The 23843-nt window shown below is 59.5% G+C and overlaps 3 protein-coding genes across 5 annotated transcripts; 2 read left to right on the top strand and 1 right to left on the bottom strand.

The window, feature by feature from the left end:
• Nucleotides 1-3086: 3086 nt before the first annotated feature.
• On the bottom strand, nucleotides 3087-13220 carry PGPEP1 (pyroglutamyl-peptidase I). Of its 3 annotated transcripts, none has more exons than XM_042838256.1 (5): nucleotides 13144-13220; nucleotides 11240-11292; nucleotides 8222-8338; nucleotides 7607-7839; nucleotides 3087-7009 (listed from the first exon to the last, which is right to left on the bottom strand). In XM_042838256.1, exons 1-5 carry the CDS (start codon nucleotides 13175-13177, stop codon nucleotides 6817-6819), a joined length of 630 nt encoding a protein of 209 aa, XP_042694190.1. In that variant the 5' UTR covers nucleotides 13178-13220; the 3' UTR covers nucleotides 3087-6816. The 3 variants fall into 3 exon arrangements, with proteins under 3 accessions (XP_042694190.1, XP_042694191.1, XP_042694192.1); XM_042838257.1 differs by having other exon boundaries at nucleotides 7607-7836; XM_042838258.1 differs by having other exon boundaries at nucleotides 7607-7733.
• A 598-nt stretch (nucleotides 13221-13818) lies between these two features.
• LSM4 (LSM4 homolog, U6 small nuclear RNA and mRNA degradation associated) lies at nucleotides 13819-19547 on the top strand. The gene is made up of 5 exons (XM_042838262.1): nucleotides 13819-13875; nucleotides 14005-14046; nucleotides 14145-14243; nucleotides 16353-16536; nucleotides 18771-19547. The coding sequence occupies exons 1-5, from the start codon at nucleotides 13873-13875 to the stop codon at nucleotides 18857-18859; spliced, it is 417 nt and encodes a 138-aa protein (XP_042694196.1). The 5' UTR covers nucleotides 13819-13872; the 3' UTR covers nucleotides 18860-19547.
• A 3176-nt stretch (nucleotides 19548-22723) lies between these two features.
• LOC122170973 (transcription factor jun-D-like) lies at nucleotides 22724-23837 on the top strand. The gene is given in 2 exon segments (XM_042838261.1): nucleotides 22724-23433; nucleotides 23435-23837. Coding segments are annotated over 2 exon segments (975 nt in total). The 5' UTR covers nucleotides 22724-22794; the 3' UTR covers nucleotides 23771-23837.
• The last annotated feature ends 6 nt before the right edge of the window (nucleotides 23838-23843 follow it).

Genomic DNA, 23843 nt, shown 5'->3' with positions numbered 1-23843 from the left:
GAGAACAAGATTTTCACCCGTGGCCACGTGAAAGCATTGGCTCATCAGCACGAGCGGCTGCATGCGGGGGGTTGGCACAGCGTGAGTGCTGTGCTGCTCCTGGAGGGGGGGGGAGGGACGGAGGGAGGGGTGGGTTGATGAGTAATGGGTGAATGGATGGATGGACGGACGGACGGACGGATGGATGGATGGACAGATGGATGGATGGATGGGTGGGTGGATGGGTGGATGGATGGATGGATGGATGGATGGATGGATGGATGGATGGATGGATGGGTGGATGGATGGATGGATGGGTGGATGGACAGATGGATGGATGGACAGATGGATGGATGGACAGATGAGTGGACAGATGGATGGATGGATGGATGGATGGATGGATGGATGGATGGATGGATGGATGGGTGGATGGACGGACAGGTGGATGAATGGAACCCCTCAGTTGCCTTTGTGCTGCCTTTCCCTGCCCTCAGCTTCTGCCTGCCACACTTTTGGTTCCTCTGGGCCATTTCCTGAGGCAGCACTGCTGCCAGAGCCAACTTCCCTCGAGTGCTGCATCCCACGCACAGCTCAGCGTGCCACCATTGGGCTCTGCACGGCCACATCCCCATCCCCACAGCAGGGACGGGCATGCAGCAGCTTTGTGGGGTGAGCAGCAGCCGTACGGAGCTGCCGAGGGCACGGGGCTGCCACGGGGCAGCTCAGCTCCCAGCAGGATGGCAACGTGCAATGCAGGATCTGAGCTGTGCAGGTGGCTGGGGAAGCTCCCATCCCGTCGGCCATCGCGGCACCCGTCCATCGAGCGCGACGCAGTGAGTTCTGACCCTCACAGCTCTGCTCTGGCAATGCGTTTTTGGGGCGGTGGGCGCTCCGTGTGCTGCCATCCCCTCCACGTGTGCTGCACTGAGGGTCGCGTGGAGCATCAGAGCTTTTGCAAAGCCGGATGTTTTCCTCCCAGAGGCGCCAGCGGTGAAGCCGGAAATTTTACAACCAGGCAGCAGCGATAAAATTTGTGCTTTCCGAGCAGCATTTGCGGATGCTGAATGATCTGTTGGGAAATTCTCCGGCGTGTCCTCGCCAGCCTGCACGATCAGAGCACGATCAGAGCATCCCCCCGCCCCCATCAGCACTGCGCTGCCGGAGGTCGCACGGAGGAATTTCCTGCCTTTATCATGGGCGAAGCGCAGCCCGGAGCCCAGGGCACCGCGGAGCACGGGAAGGTGTCACTCGGCTCCCCCTGCAGATCTCTGGCAGGATGAGGTCCAGCACCGTGCTGCCATGGGAACCCATCGCATCCACCTGCAGCTCTGCGCAGCGCAGCGACCCAACAGCAGGAGGAAGGGGAGGGGAACGGGGCAGCACCACTTCCCCAGCGCTGCCCGCGGCGCCCCGAGGAGGCTCCCATTTCTCCATGCTCTGCCAGCACCACACGGTGCCCAGAACTGCAGTGACAGTGGGCATTCAAGGTCTGGGCAGCATCACACAGCTTTGCTCTCTCAGAGGAATGGATTTGGGCACGGAGGGCTCAGAAACGACGGCTGCAGCCCAGGGTGCAGCGTCCCGAGTCCTGCCTGTGCCGTCATGGTGAATGTGCACAGCAGAACCCTCCTGACCTTTGGCTATCTGTAAATAGAAGGGCCGGATCAGGTGAGCGCAGGCAGCCTCGGTGCTGCTGCAGCAGGAGTGGGACTGACTGCTCTCCCTTTGTTCTGCTTACGGCATTCACCAAAAATGAGACTTCTGCTCCACTTGGAAGCGACGCTGCGACCTGACAGCACGCAAGGCTCAGCCCACCCCCGACCCCTTCGCCTGTGCAAGGCAGGAAATTGCTCAAACCCTACGGCCAAAAATGGAAATCTCATCCTGGATGGTGCCGTTCACCGCCCAGCAGCGGGGCTCTGGGCAGCAGGACGCCCCTGTCCCCACAGATGGGGCAGCGCGGAGCTCCTCAAAGCCATTCCTGTGCGAGAGCCCCAGTGCACAGCGCTGCCATGGGAAAGCTGGGGGTTCTCGTGGTGTCTGGGCTGGGCAGTGTGAGCAGGGGCCAGTAAGAGCTCCTGTCAGTGGGGTGGGGAGCAGCCAAAAGGAGAAGAAAACAGAGGGAAGCGGCTGCAAGCCCCCACCCCAAACTCCCCCCTGAGTGGGCTCTGGGCAATGAGAAGTGCTTTGAGATTTGGAGCAGCTGGAGAGCGGCCCCAAAACCACTGCGGGGCGGAGGGATGGACCCCACTGACACCCCTGGGGGTGTTGGGCCCCTGGGGGTCCCCAACGCTGTCGGTTCATGGCTGAGCTGGGGAGAGGCGGCAGCTGGCCAACATCCCAACGTCCCACCTCAGCCGGGAGGATGGAGGAACAGAGCGGCTCCTGGAGGGGCGATGCTGGGGGAAGGGTCTGCCCGGAGCTGCTCTGCAATGAGACCCTCCAGCATCGCCCCAAGCCACGGCCAAGGAATGCATGCAGGGTGCGTGGGGCCCAAGAGCAGCAGCTCCCATGCAGGGAGCTCAGATTGCAACACACCGCATGACATCAGCGGCACCTCGTGAGCCAGCTTCAGCCCAGCGTTGCATCAGCACGGCAGGCACGTGAGCACCTGGCCCTGCATCCCCAGGCTGAGCTGTGCGACACGGAGCAGGCAGACTCCCCAAGGCCAGCAGGATTCCCTCCCTGATCCCCTCCTGCCACAAAGCTCGGAGCAGAGGCAGCGTTGGCCGTCGGTGCCCCCGTTGGGCAGTGCATTTTTGGGGCACCGCTGCAGCCCCCCAGCAGCTTCCATCTCAGCGCTTCACCGCCGGAGTCAGGAGCAGAATGGATCCATGCTGGGCTCACAAAGATGAAGCACAGGGCAGTGTTTGCTCCCCCGAATCACAGGCTCACAAGAATGAGCAGCGCAGGTGGATGCTGTGCCTTCCCCTCCATGATGGGATTTTCTGTGGTGCCACGGCACACTGCAGCTCCACGGTTCACATCCTTCCTTCCTGCCCTGCTCCAGCCCCACGTGGGACTTCGTGCCCAGAGCGGAGCTGCAGACAAGCTGCTCCCACCCCCCAAAAGGCACCTCCAGAAATCCAAATCCCATTCAAGAACAGTGCGAGGCAGAGTTAAACTCTTTATTTACTTTGAAACACGGGTTTAAGTTCTCAGTTACAAAGTCCAGTGGAGCAACAGCGAGCAGAGGGAATGCGAGCGGCCCTTCGTGACACAGCCCTTCGTGGCACACAGACTGGTAGGGGTTACAAGGCACTGCAAGAACACACTGTGGAGAACAGAAGCCCCCACAGATTTGAAGCTGTAGCTCCAGGAGTCCTGCGAGCACAGATGGGCAACACCAGAGAGCTCCACTCAGCCCACAGCGACGTCGGCACAACAGGAGGGCGGGGGGCAGAGCAGCACTGGGACACACAGCACCTCAGGACAGACAGAACCCCAAAGGTTCGCTCTCCCCAAGCAATGAGGATCCCCCCCCCTTTCCCTTTGTTCCCAGTGCGTTGCAGGAAACCCCCAGAGCCCAATGCAGTGTGGCTCCTGGAGAGCACAAGGGGTGAAGGAGCTCGGAGCCCCCAACCCCCCAGATGGGCCCTCAGCCCCCAACGCTCCGCTCTGCTCCCCCAGCGCAGGACAAGGCACTCCCTGTTCATCAAAGTAAACATTTGCAATGGAAGAAGCTGGTGCAGTGTGAAACCTGAACGCGTGGTTAAGGAGCACGGAGCTGTGTTTGAGGGCAGCGCGCAGCTTCGTTCCCTAGCGTTAATTCCTGTTGGGGGTTTGCTTCTCTGCTTTGCCTTAAGACAGATGGACAGAGCAGCTCTCGGCTTTCTGCTCGCTCAATGAACTGCCAGCATCCTCAGCTTTGTTGGAGGTCTGGCCAAACACCACCGGGGCCACGTCAGGCACCAACCAGGCACGGACACAACCTGTAAGTGCACTTATGCCACAGAGCACCGGGGCTGCTGCTGCAAAGAGCCCCCTGCTGCCCACCGGCACCCGCTTCAAGCAGCCCAATTCAGAGCCACGGGACGCAGCAGCACAGCACCCTGTGCTGGAACTGAGGCACTGGAAGGTTCAGCATTGCCTGCGAGGTGCTGAGACTCCGAAAGCGACACCTGAGCGCGCTGCTGAGGTCAGTAAACATGAAGGAAAGCGGCTCCCCCCTGCAGACCCCCCTCTGCTCCTGCATGGAGACGGTGCTCGGTTTGAATCCGCTCTGGGCTCTTCTCACAGCTCTCAGCCTCCACCCTCAGCCCCACACCACAACCACGGAACACCTCCCACCATCCCTCCACACTTCTGTCCCTCCCCGCTGCTGCTGTGCTCGGACACAGTCGGGTTGGGGAGAGCTCCAAATCAGCGAGAACTGCTTCTGCCACGCCTGGGTTTGGCACCGCGGTGACGCAGAGATGCCAGCAGCTTTGGGCTGCGCCCTCAGCCTCCCCACCGAGCATCCTGCAGGTAAAGGAGCTTTGAAGCTCGTATTTCCTTTTTGCTGTTTCGTACAACAGATGATCGCGTGGAGCCCAAAGGCAACACCTCCCCACATCGCAGCCCCCCAGGGACGAAGGAGTTCTCGGGTACCTGGAGCTCCTCAACGCCTTCCGCAGCGTTTAATAACCAAAACCCTGACACCAACGACCCCCCCAGCACCGCAGCCAGCCCCGCTCCCCTCCACCACCACCTCAATACGTGGCACCGGAGCCCACAAGGGAACCCCCCTCATTCTCTCTCCCACACAAAACGCCCTCAGCCCACTTCTCAGCGCACCACCACAGACGATTCTGATCCTGAAGCACCGCCTTCAAACATCACCGACCGCAGGCGCCGCCGCCAGCGCTCAACCCGACCGACCCACGCTCCTTCGTGCGCCCACCTGCAGCCAGCAGTGGGGCTCCATCAGTGCAAACCAGCAAATCCCCTCCGCTGATACCTGGCAGACAAAGCAGCGCTCAGCAGCCCCGCATCGCTTCTGAACCACCAACAGCCCGAGCTGCACAGACCCCCAGGAGCCACCGCCATCACCGACGGCAGAGAAGCGCTCAGAATCAGTTCATCCAACAACAACAACAACGAAAAAGCTTTAAAAACAAAGCAAAAGCGTTTAATTTAGGTCAGATTAAACAAACTCAGCTCAGCGCCATCTTTAAAAGGTTTCGCTACCCGAAACGCCGCTACCGCCCCGACACCCTCTGAGGACTAACCAGCCACAAAATAATCAGGAAACCCAGAAGATTATACAATAAATTACGTTTCTAAGGGACTGCCAGCACAGGAGCTCTGCCACAAAGACCCAACACAGCATCTCCCCTCTCATAGCCCAGCAGCTACGACAGACCAACAGCTCCTCCCAAGCGCAGCGGAGCCGCACGAAGAGCTCAACTATTTGGGAGCTGCCCCCAGCCACAGATACTTAAACTAAATATTAAATAGAATAAATTACACATCTGAAAGCCTGCCACGACCTGACGGGCACTGCGTGGTGTCCCAGTGCCAAGGACAGCATTGACTTGGAAGGCAAAGTGGGGCAGGACAGCGTTCCCCCCGCGCACCCAAGGCAGGTCGGATGGGGCCCTGGGCAGCCTGGCACCGTGTGAAAGGTGGAGGCTGGCAGCCCTGCGTGCAGCAGGGGGTTGGAGCTTCACGATCCTTCCAACCCAAAGCATTCTATGATTCCCTGCACCCAGTGCCTCTGCTGTGGGACCCGACGCCCATCCTCACTGCGGCAGAACCATTCATCACCAGGAAAACAGAAGGAACGATGCTCCAAACCTTGCACAAAGATTATTCTGTACGTGGTTTTACATGCAAACGGCCAGCAGCTGCGTGTGGGCTCCCAGAGCAGCTCTGAGATGCGAGGTGCCCTTTGGCAGCTCTCCCTGGCAGCCACGTGGCAGCGCCAGCGATGGGCACCGAAGTTAAACATTACTCCCCACCCAACCTTCAACGAGAACAAAAGTTCACAGCGAAGGAAGTTATAAATTACTCAGCCTTCGCCTTAAAAATAACAGCCAGCACCAAGAGATCGCGATAAAGATCTCCTGCGGAGAAAGTGGCCTTTAGCAGAGCTCCTCCGCAGCGAGCCGGGAGCTGAGCGCAGCGTGGGGCCGGGAGGGCAGCCCTGAGCCAGCACTGAGGACGCCTGGAAGGACTTGGTGTGAGCTCAGATCGCTCCATGTACAAACAGCCATCTGAGCCGCGACCCAACACGCAGCCTTTCCACCTGCAGCCGCAGCAGCAAGGCCCCCGTGGAGAAGGCAGCCACCTTCTCCGTTCAAAAGCAGTTTCTGAGGCCCCTCGTCCCCAGCAAGCAGTTTTGTCGTTTTCTCACGCCGTCCCAACTAATTTCAGTTGCACTTTCGCATTAGGACCTACAATTTGGGCCAACGAGGAGAAACAAAATGAGACAGAAGGAAAGCAAACCTTCCAACTCAACAAGCAGTCGTTAGAAGACGGGGTTATCGATTCCCTGCACCCAAACACTGAGCCTGGCCAAGGAGCTTCCCTTCTGTGCAGGCTGGCAGCACTCAGCAGCCATCGCTTGGCCAGAGATGAGCTGTGGGGAAAGCATGGCACGCGTGCTCCAGGAATGAGCAGCTGCAGGTGTTGTGTTAGAGAAGGGATCTCGATTTCTTCATTGAAATACGCACGTTTGACCAAAAAAAAAGGAGAAAAAAGAAAAAAAACAAAGTCAATTTCTGGACGTGGGGTTTCCATTTTTGAAGTCTCCAATCCTCGCTCCGTACGTCTCGCACACAGCGTTCCTCCCACACCTCAGCGGCAGGGGGGGAAGTTTAGGAAGTGCAACAGCAGGACGGCTCCCGCCTGCTTTCAGTGTTCGTGCTGACAATTGATTTTGTCTTCAGAATGCTCCAAAACGTCGAGCATCTCCTCGATGATGGCCTGCAGCGCCCGGCCCAGCTGCTCCGCGCTGTACGGCTTCCCCAGCGGAGGCACATGAACAAAAGCCGACCTCCCGCAGCTCTGGTATAAGGAAGTGTAGTAAGTGAAGTCACACAGGTACCTGAAACATAAAAACAGAGCTGATTTAGCAACATGTGACAAATAAAGCGTGCAAACTGCAGGACACAGCGAGCCGTGTTATCGCTCGGCGTTGCATCAACATCCTGCAATAAAAAGCGCAATGCAAGTCAGGCTGAAGCAGCGGCACGCTCACAGCACCTAAACTAGGACAAAACACAAAGGCTGCGTGCTTTCCCAGCACCAGCGTGCGACCACGGGACAGAGCAGTGCCAGCACTGAGTGCAGCTGAGCACACAGTGAGCAGGCACTGCAGGCACAGCACGCACTGAGAGACAGCAGGCACTGCAAGCACAGCAGGCACTGCACAGACAACAAGCACTGCAGGCACTGCAGGCACTGCACAGACAGCAGGCACTGCAGGCACAGCAGGCACAGCAGGCACTGCACAGACAGCAGGCACTGCAGGCACAGCAGGCACAGCAGGCACAGCACAGACAGCAGGCACTGCAGGCACAGCACAGACAGCAGGCACAGCAGGCACTGCAGGCACAGCAGGCACTGCACAGACAGCAGGCACTGCAGGCACAGCAGGCACTGCAGCATGTACCTGCTTCCCGCAGATCACTTCGCCCCATACCTGCCAGCATCCTTAGAGATGGTGACGGTGACATCCAGCCCCAGTGCTGAGACCCTCCTGCAAACCACGTCCATGTCAATGATGGAGTCGATGCACTCTGGGCCGCCTTCGACGCAGCACTGAGAGCCTGGGCAGAAACGGCAGTTGTCTAAGCCCTTATAACCCACATTATGGCCACACTTCTCCAGAGTGACAGTGGTAGCCATACCCGACACACCTACATGCACCACCAACTGCGAGAGAAAAGAAACACGTTACATCAACCAGCAGCCTGCAGTGCACTGAGCACCAGCAGAGCCTCGGCCTGAGCCCCTGCACGGCCAGCACACAGCCAGCCACTGTAGCAACCGACGGCACGAAACCATTCTCGTTTTGTCCCCAACCCTCAGCTCTAATTAATTACAGCACAGAGCGGAGCTGCCCTGGCAGCCCTGCGTGCTGAGCTCCCGTTAACTGCAGCACTGCACTCTGAGCCACAAAACGCTGCAAATCCAGGTGTTTGGAAAGAGCAAAGGATGCAGCAGAGGACGCAGCACCGAACGCAGCTGGCAGCACAGAGCTGCACGGTGCTCACTGCACACGCGTCGGCTCCATCTCTTCTCTTCACTCACTCACTTGTGGACTGTGCTTTTTCCACAGTGCAGGGATGAGTCTCTGCACTGTCTGATATTCCACCGGGACTTCATAGACATGCAGATCCACGCCATCTCGCAGCCCGAGCTTCTCCAGCTCCTAGGAACACGTGGGAAGGGAGGAACAGAGCAGGGTGGTCAGGTACAGGGTGAGCAGTGTGAACATGCACTGCTGTGAGCACAGTGCAGAACATGCAGGACCTGCACAGCTTCCCCCAGAGCCACGGCACAGCAGTGACAGCACTCCTGCTGGTTTCATCTCACAGAAGAGTGGGGTCCCATGGAAGGAGAGGCTGAAGGACAGAGCTGTAAGGGCCTCAGGGCAGCTCCCCGCCTGCGCTCACACGGTTTGTTCTGCTCAGGCAGCGCAGGGCTGAGCAATTTGACAGCACTGAACTGATGGGAGCTACACCAGCAACTCCCACGCTAAAAAAAAATACATGAAAATAATAAGGAAAAGGGTTGGCTTCATTATTTGCAGAAGTGACTCCTATCCAGTTCTCGGAAGAAGCAGACGGAGCAGCAGTGAGAGCAGCCCCAGCTGCTACCTGCATGAGAGCAGCAGCAGCCATCAGTCTCCCCTCCTGCTCCAAGGATTGGGCAGGCGAGCAGCAAAGGCTCCCTGCATTGACTCCTGCGTGACAACCAGTGATGCTAAGTCACATTTCACCACATCTTTGCACAAATCCACCTTCCAAACGCTGGCTGCTTTACCCAGCACCTTAACGAAGTCACTTGTTCACACATTACAGCACTCACACACAAGGCAGCTTCTTTAGGAAGAGCTCTGCAGCGTCACTTGTAGGAATTCATCACTGCTCCTCCACTGAGCTCCCGAATCCCAGCGCTCTGCACCGCTCACAGCTCCCTCTCACAGCCCTCCACTCTCTAATAAAGATGTACTCTGGCCCCCAGACAACTCATTATCCACTGCCTTGTATACCTGACAAACACAGAAAAACGAACACGTCTGACCCATTCCCTGACCCCTGGACAATGGGCTTCTTTGTGAGCCCTTAATATCCCTATCAGGTCTGTCTAGACACCCTGACAGCCATTGTGCTGCTCCCTGACCTCTCCACTGAGCCCCGGCACAGCCAGACGCGCTCTGCTGGGATGGGATGGGGATGGTGGGACAGGATGGTGGGATGGGGATGGTGGGATGGGGATGGTGGTTCAGGACACACCTGGGCCATGCTGGCACCGCATCCTGCACCACTTCCTGCACAGCTGCTGAGAGCCTCCAACCAAACGTTACAGAGATCAAAGCGTGGCACAGCACAGGTGGGAGGCAGAGCGTTACTGCTGCGAGCTGTGAGAAGTTATCAGCCCCTCTGATCCATTTGGGATCTCTCTCCTGAGCACCCAGCTCTCCAAGCATTTATTTAGCCCTTTTTATTTAACGCCCCTGAAGGTGAGGCATTCTCTGTGTTCACTGTGTGTAAAAAATAACGGAGCTTCAAAACTGAGCAGCGACACCAGGAGTTCACAGAATCGCAGGGCTTCAGTGCAGGAGAAGACACCACAGCTGTGCTCTGTGTCAGAGCCCAAAACAACACCAGGAAAGAAAAGCAGGGAATCTTATCCTGGGGATGCGGGATAATAAAAGATGCAATAAAGCAGAACTGGCTCAGCCCCGGAGCTAGAAAGGATTTAGGAAGATTGTTTAATTGATTTTTCTTCTATTAAAATGCAGATCACACCGTCTGGGGGCTCAGCAACTCAGACGCCTTTGTGTCCACGCTGCTCCATGAGGGCCCCGTCTGAGCCGCACAAAGCCCACCTCAGCGGGCTCAAAGCCGTGCTGTTCCTTTTTGTCTGGGCCCCTCGGGCTGAGACGGGGTGAGGGGAGGGGGATGTGGGCACAGCGCTGCAGGATGGACCGCAGGGAGGTGGGTCCTGCTGCTGCTTTCCCTTCCCAAAGCAGCCCTGAGCAACGCGAGCTGAAGACGCGCTCAGTTGGTTCGGCGTGGGGCTGCTCCTCGTTGCGCATCAACGTCAGCTTTGCTCCTGCAGGAACAGCACAGCACCCGCCTCTCATCCTGCCCCACACACACAGCGCCCTGCTGGGCATCTCTAGCAGAAAACCAGGAAACAAGAGCTGACGTGGCGTGAGGAAGAACCAACCAAACCAACGGCCTCATGGCCGCCCTTCAGTAACACGCCGTCCTCCCCAGCCTTGGCTGAGCAACTCGGGTGCATTCAGCCCCAGAGGCTCTCGGAGCCAAAGGTTTCCTCTCCCCTCACCAGTCAGCACGTTGGACATCTGGACATCGGCTGACTGTAATTGATTAGAGCTTGAGATTTAATTTAAAAGCATTCTGAAGAAGATATTAATCCCCGAGCTCTGAAGGGAAGAGAGAAGTGTTGGGGAGAGAAGCAGATCCAGTTTCCCGGGCAGCTGTACTAAAAGGCACCGTGAATTCCCAACGGCTTTGTCATTAACCACCTCCAGGAGCAACAAATAAGGAAGAATCGGGAGAATGTGACAGTGCTGCCCAAGCTGATGCTTTACAGAACATCACAGAGCGCCCTCAGCCCTGTTCAGCAGGGCGTCCTGATCTGCTCAAGCAGTGCCACTCCATGAGCACTTCAACCGCAGCCCCACGTGCTGAGCCCCATTACAGCTGGGAGGGCTTAAAGGTCACCCTGCTCACCCAGAGCCAGGCTGCAGCGGAGAGAAAAACGGACAAATTCCTTTCTGTTTATTTATTTTGAATTCCCTCTGCTAAGTGGTGGAGAAAGACTGCGGGCTCCGTGCCCTGTTTAACTCCTCTGAAACGCAGGGAGTCAGCCTGGGGGCTCCTTATCTGCCTCTGCTCTATGAACCCAATCTCACCATGTTCTACCAGCATGGGGATCGTGTAGAGGTGGACAAAACATCACCCAGCTGAGTGCCTGGACACGGGGCGAGCCGGCCTCAGTGGACAGAGCAGAATCAGGGCTGAAACGCGTGCAGGCAGGGGACGGTGCTGCTCCAAGGCCGAAGTTACAGCCTTACCTGCACTGCAATCCAGCTGGCGTTGACGGCGTGCTCTCCAAAGGGACCAAACCCTGAAAGAGAAGAAAAGCCCCCGGTGAGCAGCTGAGCCCTGCAGCTTGGACTGCAGCTGCCCTCTGCGCTTCTTGGATTTACGTGCTCTGAAAGAAAACCCACTGCTTGTAACACCCAGTCCCTACTGGAGGTGCATTTTCTCCTTGCTGACCAGGCTAGGAACACTTGTTAGCTACAGAGCAGTGGAGTGATGGCACAGAACGAGGATCGTGATTGGAGCTTCTAACCCTGATGGTAACAGCCCACAGCAGATGCTTCCACAAACAAGTCTGCCTCCAGAACCCCTCTGCTCACACCTTCACCAACATCTCTGCTGCCTTAAGAGGAACCAAACAGAACACTGCTGACCCTCCTACACCGAGCACCAAAGGTTATGACAGCACTATAAAAACACTTAACTCCCCGCATCTGCATTTCCTAATGAGTAACTCAGAGTTAACTAGTAATCCATAACATCTTTTCCTGAGCAAGCACACAAAGGTTACGCATTTATCTGGGCGCAGGGTCAATATGCTTTAATTTAAGATGTCAGAGCTACCCCACGAGCCCAATGCAATCAGGAGGCACACATTTCATCTAAGCTGAAAGGACCGAGAGGGACCACAAATATTACATGACACACTAATGGAAACCTCCCATGTGCTGCCAGCAGAAGGCGAGGGCTGAGGTTACGCCGCACACGACGGCGCCAGGCTTTGTACAGCATGGGCTCAGCGCCGGCCATCTCAACCGAAGCCTCCAAGTTGAACCACAGTCAGTATCTCCCCAGAATAAATCTCCTGGAGGTTCCCACGAGATCCAAATGCAGACGTTGTTTCCCCATAGCGATGAGAGACACCAAACACGCCTCTCGTTGGGACGCCTTCTCTACAAAGCACACCGGAGGGCTGCAGCTCTCCAGGTGCCCCCAGAGTAACCAAAACCTCTCGTTCTGAGCCCAGCTGAGCCGGCACAAAGCCCCTCTCACTCATCTCCGCACCGATTCCTTTCACGGCAGATGAGCAACTTTCTCTGCAGCACCAAACTGGCCGCAGCCATCCCACATCCACCACGGGGCCCTGCAGGCGCACGGCACTGAGCCCTCCGTGCAGACCTGTACGGGATTATCTCCTTACGGAGTTCTAAAAGAGAAACGGCACAGGAATGAGGCTTGCCCTCAGCGTGACACGCACAGCAATGAATGGGAACTCAGCGTGACATCGGCCATGTGCTATCACGGGCAGATCCAGCGAAATAAGCTCTGAATTTTAGAAGCAGTTCCCCCCCCCGGTGCAGAAGACGGGAAACAAAAGTACTGCGGGGATCGGGGGGACATCACGGCTGACGGGTTGTGTCTGCTCACCGCTCAGCGCAGCCCCCGGGCTGGGAACGCTGCGCTGTGACACGCGGGGACCGCGCTGGCCGTGGGGCCGCTGCCCTCGGGACACCGAATGGGTTCGTGGCACGGGGATGGAGGCGGTACGGCGTCCCCAGGCACCAAACCCCCTCCGTTCTCCCGCAGCTCCCCGAACCTCCCCAGGGCGAACCGGCGCCGGTCCCCGCTGCAGCCCATCGCAAAGGAGAAGCAGCAGCATCGCCCCCCCCCCCCCCCCCCAGGGCAGCCCGCACCCCTCGGCAGCACCTCGTGCCCCGGGCAGCTCCTGCCAGCACCTCCCCAGCCCCGCACCCCCAGCGGGACCCCAGGGTTCACCTCACACCCCCCCGACCTCCCCCGTGCCCCTCACCGCCCCCCTCCCCAATCCCGCAGTGCAGCCCCCAGCGCCCGCCACCGCCCCCCGCTTACATAAGGGAAGCGGAGCCCACCTGGCCGCCCCCTCCCCGCTCTCCCGCCCCGGTCCCGCCGCCCGTACCCGTCACCACCACCGCCCGCCGCGGTTTCTCCATCTCCGCTCCCACCCTGCCCGCGGCCGCACCGCACTGAGCGAGCGGCTCCGCACGGTCATAGAGCGCGCTCCGCCCCGACGCCCAGAGCGGCGCCGCGCGGCTATAGAGTGCGCGCCGCCCCGACGCCCAGAGCGGCCCCGCGCGGCCATAGAGTGCGCGCCGCCTCGCTGCCTAGAGCGGCTCGTGAGCGCCGCTTCCGCCGCCGGGAGAAAAGCGCGAGGCCGAGGGTAGCGGCCAACCAGGCCGCCTCGACTCTGGGTGCCCCCGAGCTCCTGGGGCGGCAGCGGAGGTGGAGCGGTCCGCAAGGGGCTGAGCCCAGAGCCGCCTCATGGGCTTATCGCGAAGCGCGGGCTCGAGCTAGTTAAACCCGTACAGAGCGCTACGGTGGTTTCACGCCCAGCTTTCCCAGTCCTGCTGGGCTCGTGCTGGTGGAGTCCTGAGAGGAACGGAACGGAACAAAACGGGCCCGCGGGGCCAACTGGGAGCGCCGCCGCTTCCCGCCCCGCTTTTCAATTTACGGCACTGTCGTGACTCAGGGGACCGGCGGCCCCGGCGATGCTTTACGGCAGAGGTCGGGTCCTGCGCGTTGATTGGCTCCGCGGTGGCCGCGCTGCGCTCTGATTGGCCCCGCGCGGAGCCGGGGGCGGTTTGAGCGGCAGTGCCGGGCGCGGCGGCGGCTCCGCGGTTCCGGCACGATGGTGAGTGCGGGCCTGGGCCGGGCGGCGGGCGGCGGGCCTGGGAATCCCCGCCGCTCTGGGGAGTCTCTGTGGAAATACAGGCGGTCCCCGCGCCCCGGTTCCTGAGGCCTCTCTCTCTTTCCCCCGCAGCTGCCCCTGTCGTTGCTGAAGACGGCGCAGAACCACCCCATGGTGAGTCCCGGCCCTCCCGTCCCACTCCCGTTGTGGCCGCGGGCTCGGCGCTATCCTGCCGGGCCCGGTGTCCACGTGGTGACCCCCGCTTCTTTCAGCTGGTGGAGCTGAAGAACGGAGAGACGTACAACGGGCACCTGGTGAGCTGTGACAACTGGATGAACATCAACCTGCGGGAGGTCATCTGCACCTCACGGGTAAGGAGCGGCGCGGCTGCTCGGTGCTGGGACCCCCGTTGTGCCCGGAGACCCCCCATGCTGGCAGCCCCTCACCTCCAGCCCTGCAGCTGAGTGGGGCTCGCAGAGATCCTCGCTCCTCTGCGTTGCTTTTGCCCCGAGTGTGAATGTAACGCAGCTATTTGTGAGCTGTAAGAAACAAATGAGCCCAATGGCGGGGCAGGGTGAGAGCGCTCGGTGTGGAGGGCTGGTGGCAGGTCCTGTTCTGGTGCTGAGCTGCATTCTCGGTGCCCGCTCCATGCAGTCCCATCAAGCACAGCGCTGGCTTTTGTCAGCGCCTGCCTCTCGCCCTCTAACTCCACTTCAAAAATAATCAGGGCCTCTTGTTTACCCGGGTTGTGCCTCGTCTGGTACTTTTGCCCATGGCCAAAGGTGCTCCAGAAGATTGGGATCTGTGCTTTGAGTTCTGACCTCAGCCAGAAGTGTCTGGTCTTGTCCCTGCCAGCCTGTGCCTGGCCACGTTCCCGCTGCTGTCTGTGTCTGAGAACACCAGAGGTCTGTGGGAGAGGCTGTCAGGGAAACCCTTCTTCTCCGGAAAACCCTTCTGCAGCCTTTCGTGCCTGTTGGACCCACGGCAGGAAGGTATTGGCCAATACTGCTGGGGCATGGAGACGTTTGCACGTAAGCATGACTGAGCAAATGTTTAAGAAGGACCTTAAGGGCAGGGAAGTGAGCCCCAAAAATGTGCAGATCCCCAAATTGGCGGGGCAGATAAGTTCTGCAGGAAGGGGTGGCAGCGGCAAAGCCTTATTAGTGCTTGCAGAACGGGGGACGCTGGCCTTTAATACTGCTTCCTCAGAAAGCAGCTTTGTGCTGCTGGGGGCAGAGCGCTTCCTCAGCATTTATTCCCACCGAGCGCCCTGCAGTTCACTCCCAGCCCCGAATGCCCCCGCAGCGCTGCCGGAAGCCTTTCCTGGCGGCGCGGTGGGGATCAGCCACTAGATGGCACGGAGCGGCGGCGGCTGTTTACCCCGGAGCTGGAACGAGGAAGCCGGGGACCTGGCTCCATCCCTTCCTGCATCGGGAGCCAAAGTGCAGCCGGGCGGATCCAGGCAGGGTGGGGTTTTGCTGGGTGCCTGTTTGAAGCAGGCTGCTCCTCCGCCTTGTCTCGCGCACACGGGACTTGCCTGTGCGTGCGGCGTTGCCCCAAATAACTCTAGGGGGGAACGACTTGATCCTGGAGAGGTGAAACGAGGCATTCTGGTTTCGCCCACTCCCCTGGGACAATTGTGGACGCTTTGTCCACGTGTGATGGTTGTGAGGAGCCCGTGTGCAGCCCAGCCCTGCAGCAGAGCAGAGCCGAGCGCACGAGGCTCCGTCCCTCCTCCCGCTTACATCAGTTGTTATTCAGCTTTCACATGCAGTTCCTATTCCCACAGCCACAGGAGCTGAAGCCCTGATGGGCCGTGGCCTAGCAAAGCCCTGAGACTGCCTTAAACAAAACACAGAGGCAGCTGCTCCGTCGCTTGGCACCCGAAGGTTTATTTTAACGCGATCTTTAAGCTCTTGTTTTCCACAGCCGCGGTTCCTGCGCGCTGCTGGGCGCACCCCACACCCAGCTGGACGCTGCCCTGCTGCTCAATCCACAGCGCAGAGGAGTGCAGTCGTTAGGTGACTCTGGCTGGGGTTTCTGCAGGGGAAATCTGTGCCTTTGCCTCTGCTGGAACAGCCCTGCGTTGCCGGAGTTCGGTGCTCACAGCAGCTGTGTGTAACTCGCCACGTTTCCCTCTCCAGTCCCACTTTCGATTCTCTTCTTGTATGAGAGGCAAAGGGAAGGTGCTGTTTCCTCAGCATCTTCTTGCTTCGTTTTCTGTGAGAGCCAAAGGCAGTTGTGGACGGGCTGAAACATCAGTGGCTCGTGGCTGAACGCCCCCTGCCACCAGCAGGCTGTAGGGCTGCATGTTTTGGAGAGAAAAGAGGAATTTCACAGCTAATTATGGCTTACACTTCCAGAAAAAGATGGTTGTATCTGTCACACTCTCCAGAAGTGATGGAAATATTCAAGTGCCAAAAAAGCAACGTAAGAGCACGTGGCCCTTGTTCTCAGCCTAACGCGCTGCTCCCCAACAGGATGGCGACAAGTTCTGGAGGATGCCGGAGTGTTACATCCGTGGCAGCACAATCAAATACCTGCGGATCCCCGATGAAATCATCGACATGGTGAAAGAGGAGGTGGTCTCCAAGGGCAGAGGCCGTGGGGGGATGCAACAGCAGAAGCAACAGAAAGGCCGTGGCGTTGGAGGTGCTGGACGAGGTAACGACAATCCTTTCTGCTTTTCAGTTCAGAGAGGGGTGACTGGAATTCCTGCCTTTGAATTTCACTTGCTGGGCAAGGAAGGGCCGATGCTTCTCAGCTTTGAACCCGGAGCTGTTGATCTGTGAGAAGCTGGAGCTGCTGCTGGGCAAGATCTAATTGAGTGAGTGTGTTGTCTGGCTTGAAAGGCAGCCTCTGCCAAAGAGCAGCAAGGAGACGTGCCAGGGATGAGCCTCGTTCCTGGGCTGGGCAGGAGCTTAAGAGACTCTCCGTGTGTTTGTGCCCCTCCTGGCTGCTCGCAGAACGCAGCCCCACCAAACTCCTGGTGTCTGTTAGCTTTGCAAATCTCGGAGGGAAACAAGCAGCTGTTCTGTCTGAAATCAGACTTGAATTTGGCCACCCTCGTGGTAGGAAAAGGCCACCTTTACTGCCATTAGGATGGGACTCCTCATCCTGCGGTCTGCCGATTTCTTCTTTATTTTTAACCTAAGTTATCTGAAGGTTTGTTTTCTCCCTGCTCCAAATTAATATTTCTTGTTTCTGATAAAAGGTTGCCACTTACATAGAAATGGGTCGACCCAGCTCTCCCTTCCTCGTTCCATTTCTCGTGGCTGGGTTATCTTGGAGCACTTCAGCCTGGGGAAATATTTGCCCTTTCTGAGCACAGTGCTGCTGGATGCCTGAGAAGCATTTCTCCCTTGTGCTCACACCTCCTGCCACGTCTTTGCAATTCACTTTGTGGTCGCTGTGCTCAGCCCCAGGGATCTTCAGTGCGGGCTGAGCCTGCAGTGGGAGCTTAAATGCCAGACAAACTTCCTTGCTACAACAAAACTGAGTTCAACTCGGGGGATCTGGGTTTTAAAAGGATCCACGGAGTGCCCTTAACGAGCAGCAGGATGAGAGGAGCCCCAAGAGAAGGCAGGGGGGCCTGGTGTCACACTGAGACACACCAAGAGCCGCATCCACATCTCCCAGGGACTGCAGGAGGAAAATCCTTCTGCCATGGCTGCTCCCTGTGCTGCCTCTGAGCACACAGGAGTGACCTTTACCATTCTGAAGGCGCCTTTTATTTTTCCTTCTTCCCTTTTTGGAGTCCAAAGCATTTGGCACAGCGGCTTTTTGGATACGGTTATTTGGACAAATGTTTTAGCTGAAGTATTTTCTGTGCTGTGGAAATATCCACCTTGTGGAGAGAGCTCTGTTTGAGGTGGAGTTCCCTGCTGTTTTGATGTGCAGCTTAAATTCGCTGATGGAATATTTTAAAGGGAAGCTTTGGCATTTGCTAATTAGCTAAGAGGTTTGGCTCTCATTACCGAGACATTAAGGGGGAAGAAAAAAAGGGCAGGACAATTTTGTTGAGAGGCCAGCAGGCAGAAGTAAAGCTATAATTGTGCAGGCAGTTGAAAGGATTATTGTTCCTGACACTGGTAATCCTTCGTCTTCTTGGCTTGCCCAGTGCAGAAGCAGTGCAGTCTCTGCTCAGCCTCTCAGGCTGCTCGCAGGGCTCCAGCTGCTTCCCAAGGGCTGCAGGGTTAGGAGCAGCCTCCTTCCTCTCTGGTTTGGATGCATCTCAGCTGAACGAGCAGAGCTGCAGAGCGAGCTGCTCCGATTGCCTGCAGCGGATCGGAGTGGGAGGCAGGGCTGCAGGCGTCAGCAGCTCTCAGGGCAGAGAGGAGCACAGCGCCGGGGTGCCTGGGACTCACAGCCCCCAGGTCCTGCTGCCTTTGTGCTCCCTCTGCGTGCTGCTGGATCACCCCGTCCACAAGCGAGGCGGTGACAGACGTGGATGTGTTTTCTCTGTTTTGTTGCCTTGAAACCGAGTCGCCCTCTTTGCTGCTTTTGGATTGGTTGTACAGCTTTCAGGGGCACAGCATGATGCTGATCCCACTGCTGACAGGCGCTCGGTTTAAAACTGGGTCTCTCTGCTTTGGTTTCGTTTTCCAAAAGAGGTAAACTTGAATTTATGTTGATTCGCAGCCTGCCAGAGGGCACATTAAAGCACCAGAGAGGTACTGCTGAACTTGCAGGTGATGGGAGGTAAGCTTGTGCCCCTGGTGAACACAGACAGGCTCTGGAGTTGGTGAGGGAGAAGTGTAGAAGTCGCCTCTCTGCCTCCAAGAGAGGCCACAGAACAATCCCACCTCTGGGCAAACTAACAAACAGCGAAGCTGTGGGGGATGTTACAGGCTCACTCTGATGCCGTTCTCTCTCTGCTCTTTCTCCTCACCCTGCAGGTGTGTTTGGGGGCCGTGGCCGAGGAATACCAGGCAGCGGAAGAGGCCAGCAGGAAAAAAAGCCAGGCAGGCAATCGGCGAAGCAGTGAGGGGCTGCGTGAGCCCCGGCCAGGGACAGTGCGCAGCGCTCCTCGGTGCCACCTCAGGGTTGCCATGGGTTCAAATCCTTCAACCTCTGCTCCTCCGTCAGTCGATCCGTGCCCGAATCGCGTTGTTTGGAAGCCCCTCGCTGTTCAATCTGATCAAGCGCAGCTCTGGGCTTCTTTTAGCCAGCCAGCCTGTAATTGGAAATGTTTAAAAAAGAACAGCTCGCGGTTAAGGACCTGACTTCAGCACTATTGAATCTGTTGGGATCTCTATTTTAATTTACAAGCATCTGCTGGGCGCTGTGAGATGTGAGGCAAACGCTTTCGGGCTCGGTCGTGTGGCTGGTTTGGTTTTCATTTCGTTTTGTTTTCTAACACTTGGCACATTGGCAATGTCTCGCCTGCTCACAGGCGCAGCGTTTTGGTTTAAAAACACTGAACTTGAGGAGATGGTGCCTTTAGTGAGCGGCCGCAGGGGTTTGTTTGTTTGAACACAGCAAACTTTCAGGCTGCCTCCTTCCCCTCCTTTTGGGCAGTCTGTCTGTCTCTGGCCTTGGCTTAAAGGAGAACCGGCACGGATTTCTCTTTGGGCTCCAAGGGTTGTTTCCAAGAGAGCTTTGTGACGAGCGAGGGTTTCCCAATTAGTGTATAGCTAATTTGACTTCAGATTAGAAGTTCCCTTGAAAGGAAATGCTTCTCTGTGTTTTCTTCTGAAAGGCTGCAGCGCCCCTCGCTCCTCTCTGTTTGTTTTCAGGTTGTGTTTTCTTTTTTTTCTTCCTGAAAGCAATCGAGCCGTTCAAACGAAATGTTGTTTCTTTTTCCCCGTGTCGAAGCTCCCTCCCTTGTGCCCATGACACAGAGTCTGATTCCCGAGTTACAGCAGCACTTCCCAAGCACGTTCCCTGTGATACGCAGGGATTGACTTCGCTGCCATTGTCATTTTGTCTTCTGGTAGCTGCTCAGACCTTTTCCCCTAGGAGGGGGGGGGGACTGTTCCTCTCCTGTGGGTGAAGGAAGGTCCTTTGGCCTTGAGCTCAGGCTGCTCTGAGTCTTCCATCCCACGGGGTGCAGAGTTCTGTCAGCAAACACCCCCCAAAAATCATGGCTGATCCCAAATGAAAGTCTGTATGGGGGCACGGGGGGGGGGGGAGGGGATGGGGGGGGGGAGAAAGGGGCTCTGGGCCTTGCCTGAACTCTTGAGAATGACTGAAACAGTTTAATTTGGGGTAAAAGCAGATACTGTAACTCATTCTTAAAAGGTCTGTTGGTTTTGTGGTGTTGGGTTGTTTGCTTCCCCTTCCCCCCCCACCGATTTCCATCTTGAAACCTCCCTGCCATCACCACTGGTGGGAAGAGAAAACGAGTCCAGCACAGGCTTTGATCTACACTTATTTTTTTAACGTTTATAAGACTCGTGCAGGGCGGCGGGCAGCAATAAATCGCCAACCTGTTGCCGACGCTTTCCTTCCTGTGCCGGCTGCTCAGTGCAGAGCCCCGCTGTGCTCAGTGCTCTGTGCTCAGCACCAAGGGATCGGGCCGCAGTGCTGCTGTTCCCCCAGCTGGGTCCCTTTCTGGGAGCTCTGCCTTCTGCCCAGCGCTGGGACTGGGGCGCGTGTGTCCTCCCTGCTGGAAACTCGTTCCAGTAAACACCGATGTGGCATTTCAGTGCAGCACGGCCCCAGCCCTGTGTCAGACTTTCCCTTCCCTCCCTTCCAGTCCCTGCCTCCAGCCACACCAGCTCCACGCTGCAGCTGCCCGCGTGAAGGAGGAAACGCAGTGGGCCGCCTGGAGTGACGGGCAGTGCTGAGGTGATAAAGCACCCCGAACAATGGGAATTTGGCTCTGGCTTGTGGCAGAGTTGTCCACAGCCTCCTGCCGCTCTGCAAAGCTCTGCTGCTGTTCTGCTTTCACTTCAGCGCTCCCTTAGCAGCCCTCCCTCAGCTCTTCCCCCTGTGTTTCGCCACCTCTGCAGGCACGCTGGTCCCTGTGCGCAGGCAGCATCCTGTGCCGTCCTCGCAGCTCTGCGGCCTCCTGTGCTCCCCAAACCCCTTCCTGCCCCACAACTGCCGAGAGGACGAAGCCCCAGCGCTCTGCGGTGACGCGGGAGGAGGAAAAACAGCTCCAGGCTCAACGTGGGGCTGCACTGTGGCCACCGCAGTGACCCCATGGCCCCGTCCTGGTCCCCGGCTGACAGCCGTGCTGTTTGGTGGGGCCGTGTCCCGCAGTGACTCACAGCGCTGCGCTGGCTGGGGAGGCAGCAGCACAGGAATAGTTACACCGCAGCCGCCTGCGACGCGGAGGGAGTGGCTGCTGAAATATTTCAGGGCTGTGCTAAGCAACTAAAAATACACGTCAAACCCTCCTCCTCCTCCTCGTTTTTCCTTTTTTATTATTATTATTTTTTTTCTCTTCTTGTTTTGGATCATTTCGGGCCCCGGGGGCAGCGCGGCCCCTCTGTGCTCCCCGTGGGGGTTCAGGGCAGTGGTTCTGTTTTCCCGGCCCGGTTCTTCCCTCCCAGCCCACAGCGGTGACTCAGGGCGGCCCTGGGGCAGGTGGGAGCCTTCGGGTCGGCACCGGGGCTCTCGTGTGCTGGCACCGCGTGGGGCTGCACTTCAAGCAAGGCCCGGATGTAAGAGATTTAGGGAACGTTCTGGGGAAATGGGGTCAGTGTGCTGAGGTGCGAGGCTGGCGTTTGCGGTGGTGCTCAGGACCTCGCCGGGGTGTGCAAAGCTTAACAGAGCCCAGGGACATCAGGGGGAAAGGAGGCACACAGCACGAGGGGACACCGCTGTGTTGGCTGGGGACACCGCAGGGCTGCAGCCTTTGTGAAGCGCTGGCTGGGACGAGGAAGCTGCGAGCGGGGAGCGCATGGAATCAGGGACGTGAGGCAGCAGGACGTGGCTGGGCCTCACGAGGCTCCTGGCTCCGCCGCGGCCTGCTGAGCAGCGCCCGGGATGGGGACACGTGGGGCGGTCGAGGCTGCGGCTCACGGCCCCCACGGCGCACCGCCCGGCCCCATCCGCGGCCCCCTGAGGCCGGAAGGCCCGAACCGGCCGTGCGGGCCGCGCCCGTAATGATGGGGTTGGGCGGGAAGGCCCAGCCCGGCCCCGGGGCCTCGCTCCCCGTCCGCCCCGGGCCGCAGCACCGCGATGGGCGATGGGGGAGGCGCGGGGGGGGGGGGCGGTCGTTTGGTTCCCCCGCGCCCACCCGTGGGGGGGGGGGGGGGGGGCCCCCTCCGCCGCACGCGGGCTGTGACGTCAGCGCTGACGCCGCACCGCCCCCTCAGCCGCCCGCGGGCTCAGCCGTGACGCGCGGGGCCGCCGCTGCCGCCGCACCCCCGCCGTGCCGCCTCGGAGCGGAGAGTACGGGGGGGGGGGGGGGGGGGAGACCGGGGCGCGACGCACGGCGGGGACTCTGCGGCGCGGCCCGACCCACCGCCCATACGGGAGGGAAGGCCGCGGCCCGCCGCCCCTCCTCCCTTTGTGCCCGTGAGTCCCGGCGGGGCCCACGTGCGGCCCCTCCCCCGCCATGACGTCAGCCCGGCGGCCCTCGCGCTGTTGTGCGCCGTTCCCCGGCGGTCGCCGTGGCGACGGCGGAGCCAGGAGGGGGCGTGGCCGCCCGCCACCGCGTTTCCCCCGCCCCGGGGGGCGGAGCCTCTCCCCTTATGCAAATCGCGGCGAGCTAGGACGTCATGTGCAGCCAATGGCAGCGCCGCGCGGTGAGGTCACCGCCGCCGCGCCGCCGTATTTAAACCGGCGCGGGGGCCGCGGCGGCGGCAGACGCGTGTGTGCGCGCGGAGGAGCGGGGCCGCGGCCGGTGGCACCGCCGCCTCCCCCGCCCTCCCCTCCCCCCCCGGCAGCGCCGCGCTCGGCCCCGCGCCCCCTCGTTCACGGCGCTCCCCCCCGCCCCGTTCCCCCGCAGCCGGGCGGGGGAGGAGGATGGAAACACCCTTCTACCATGATGATGTGTTGAGCGGCCTCGGCGGCGGCTTCGCTCCGACCTCCGGCAGCAGCGGGCTCCTCCTGCCCTTCCCCGGCGGCAGCATGATGAAGAAGGACGCGCTCGGCCTGGCGCTGCCCGAGCAGGTGGCGGCGGCGCTGAAGGCCCCGGGAGCGGCGGCGGCGGCGGCGGCGGGCGCGGCGGGCGGAGAGGCGGCGGCGGGGCTGCTGGGTTCCGCCGAGCTGGGGCTGCTGAAGCTGGCGTCGCCCGAGTTGGAGCGCCTCATCATCCAGTCCAACGGGCTGGTGACCACCACGCCGACCAGCGGGCAGTTCCTCTACCCCAAAGCGGCGGCCTCGGAGGAGCAGGAGTTCGCCGAGGGCTTCGTGAAGGCGCTGGAGGACTTGCACAAGCAGAACCAGTTGGGCGGCGGCGGCGGCCCCAACGGGGGAGCGGCGGCGGCGGCGGGAGGAGGCGGCGGAGGAGGCGGCGGCGGAGGAGAGCTGCCCGCGGCCGGCCTGGCCCCGGAGCCGCCCGTGTACGCCAACCTCAGTACGTACCCCGCCGTCAGCTACGCCGCCGAGCCCGGCCCGTTCGCGGCCCCGCCGCCCCGGCTGCCTCCTCCCCCCCCCGCCGCCGCTGAAGGACGAGCCGCAGATCGTGCCCGAGGTGCCGAGCTTCGGAGAGAGCCCTCCGCTGTCCCCCATCGATATGGACACGCAGGAGCGCATCAAAGCGGAGCGGAAACGGCTGAGGAACCGCATCGCCGCCTCCAAGTGCCGCAAGAGGAAACTGGAGCGCATCTCCCGCCTGGAGGAGAAGGTGAAGAGCCTCAAGAGCCAGAACACGGAACTGGCCTCCACCGCCAGCCTGCTCCGCGAGCAGGTGGCCCAGCTCAAGCAGAAGGTGCTCAGCCACGTCAACAGCGGCTGCCAGCTCCTCCCGCAGCACCAGCACCAGGTGCCGGCGTACTGAGGGCCGACGGAACCCCCCGTGCCCGCGCGGCGGCCGAAGGACAGAAGGACCCAACCGCCTCCACCCCCCCCCC

This window comes from Centrocercus urophasianus, unplaced genomic scaffold (assembly GCF_019232065.1).
Source record: "Centrocercus urophasianus isolate 14NV4802_14NV808 unplaced genomic scaffold, USGS_Curo_1.0 seq_747, whole genome shotgun sequence".
NCBI lineage: Eukaryota > Metazoa > Chordata > Aves > Galliformes > Phasianidae > Centrocercus > Centrocercus urophasianus.
This window is presented reverse-complemented; position numbering and strand designations above follow the sequence as displayed.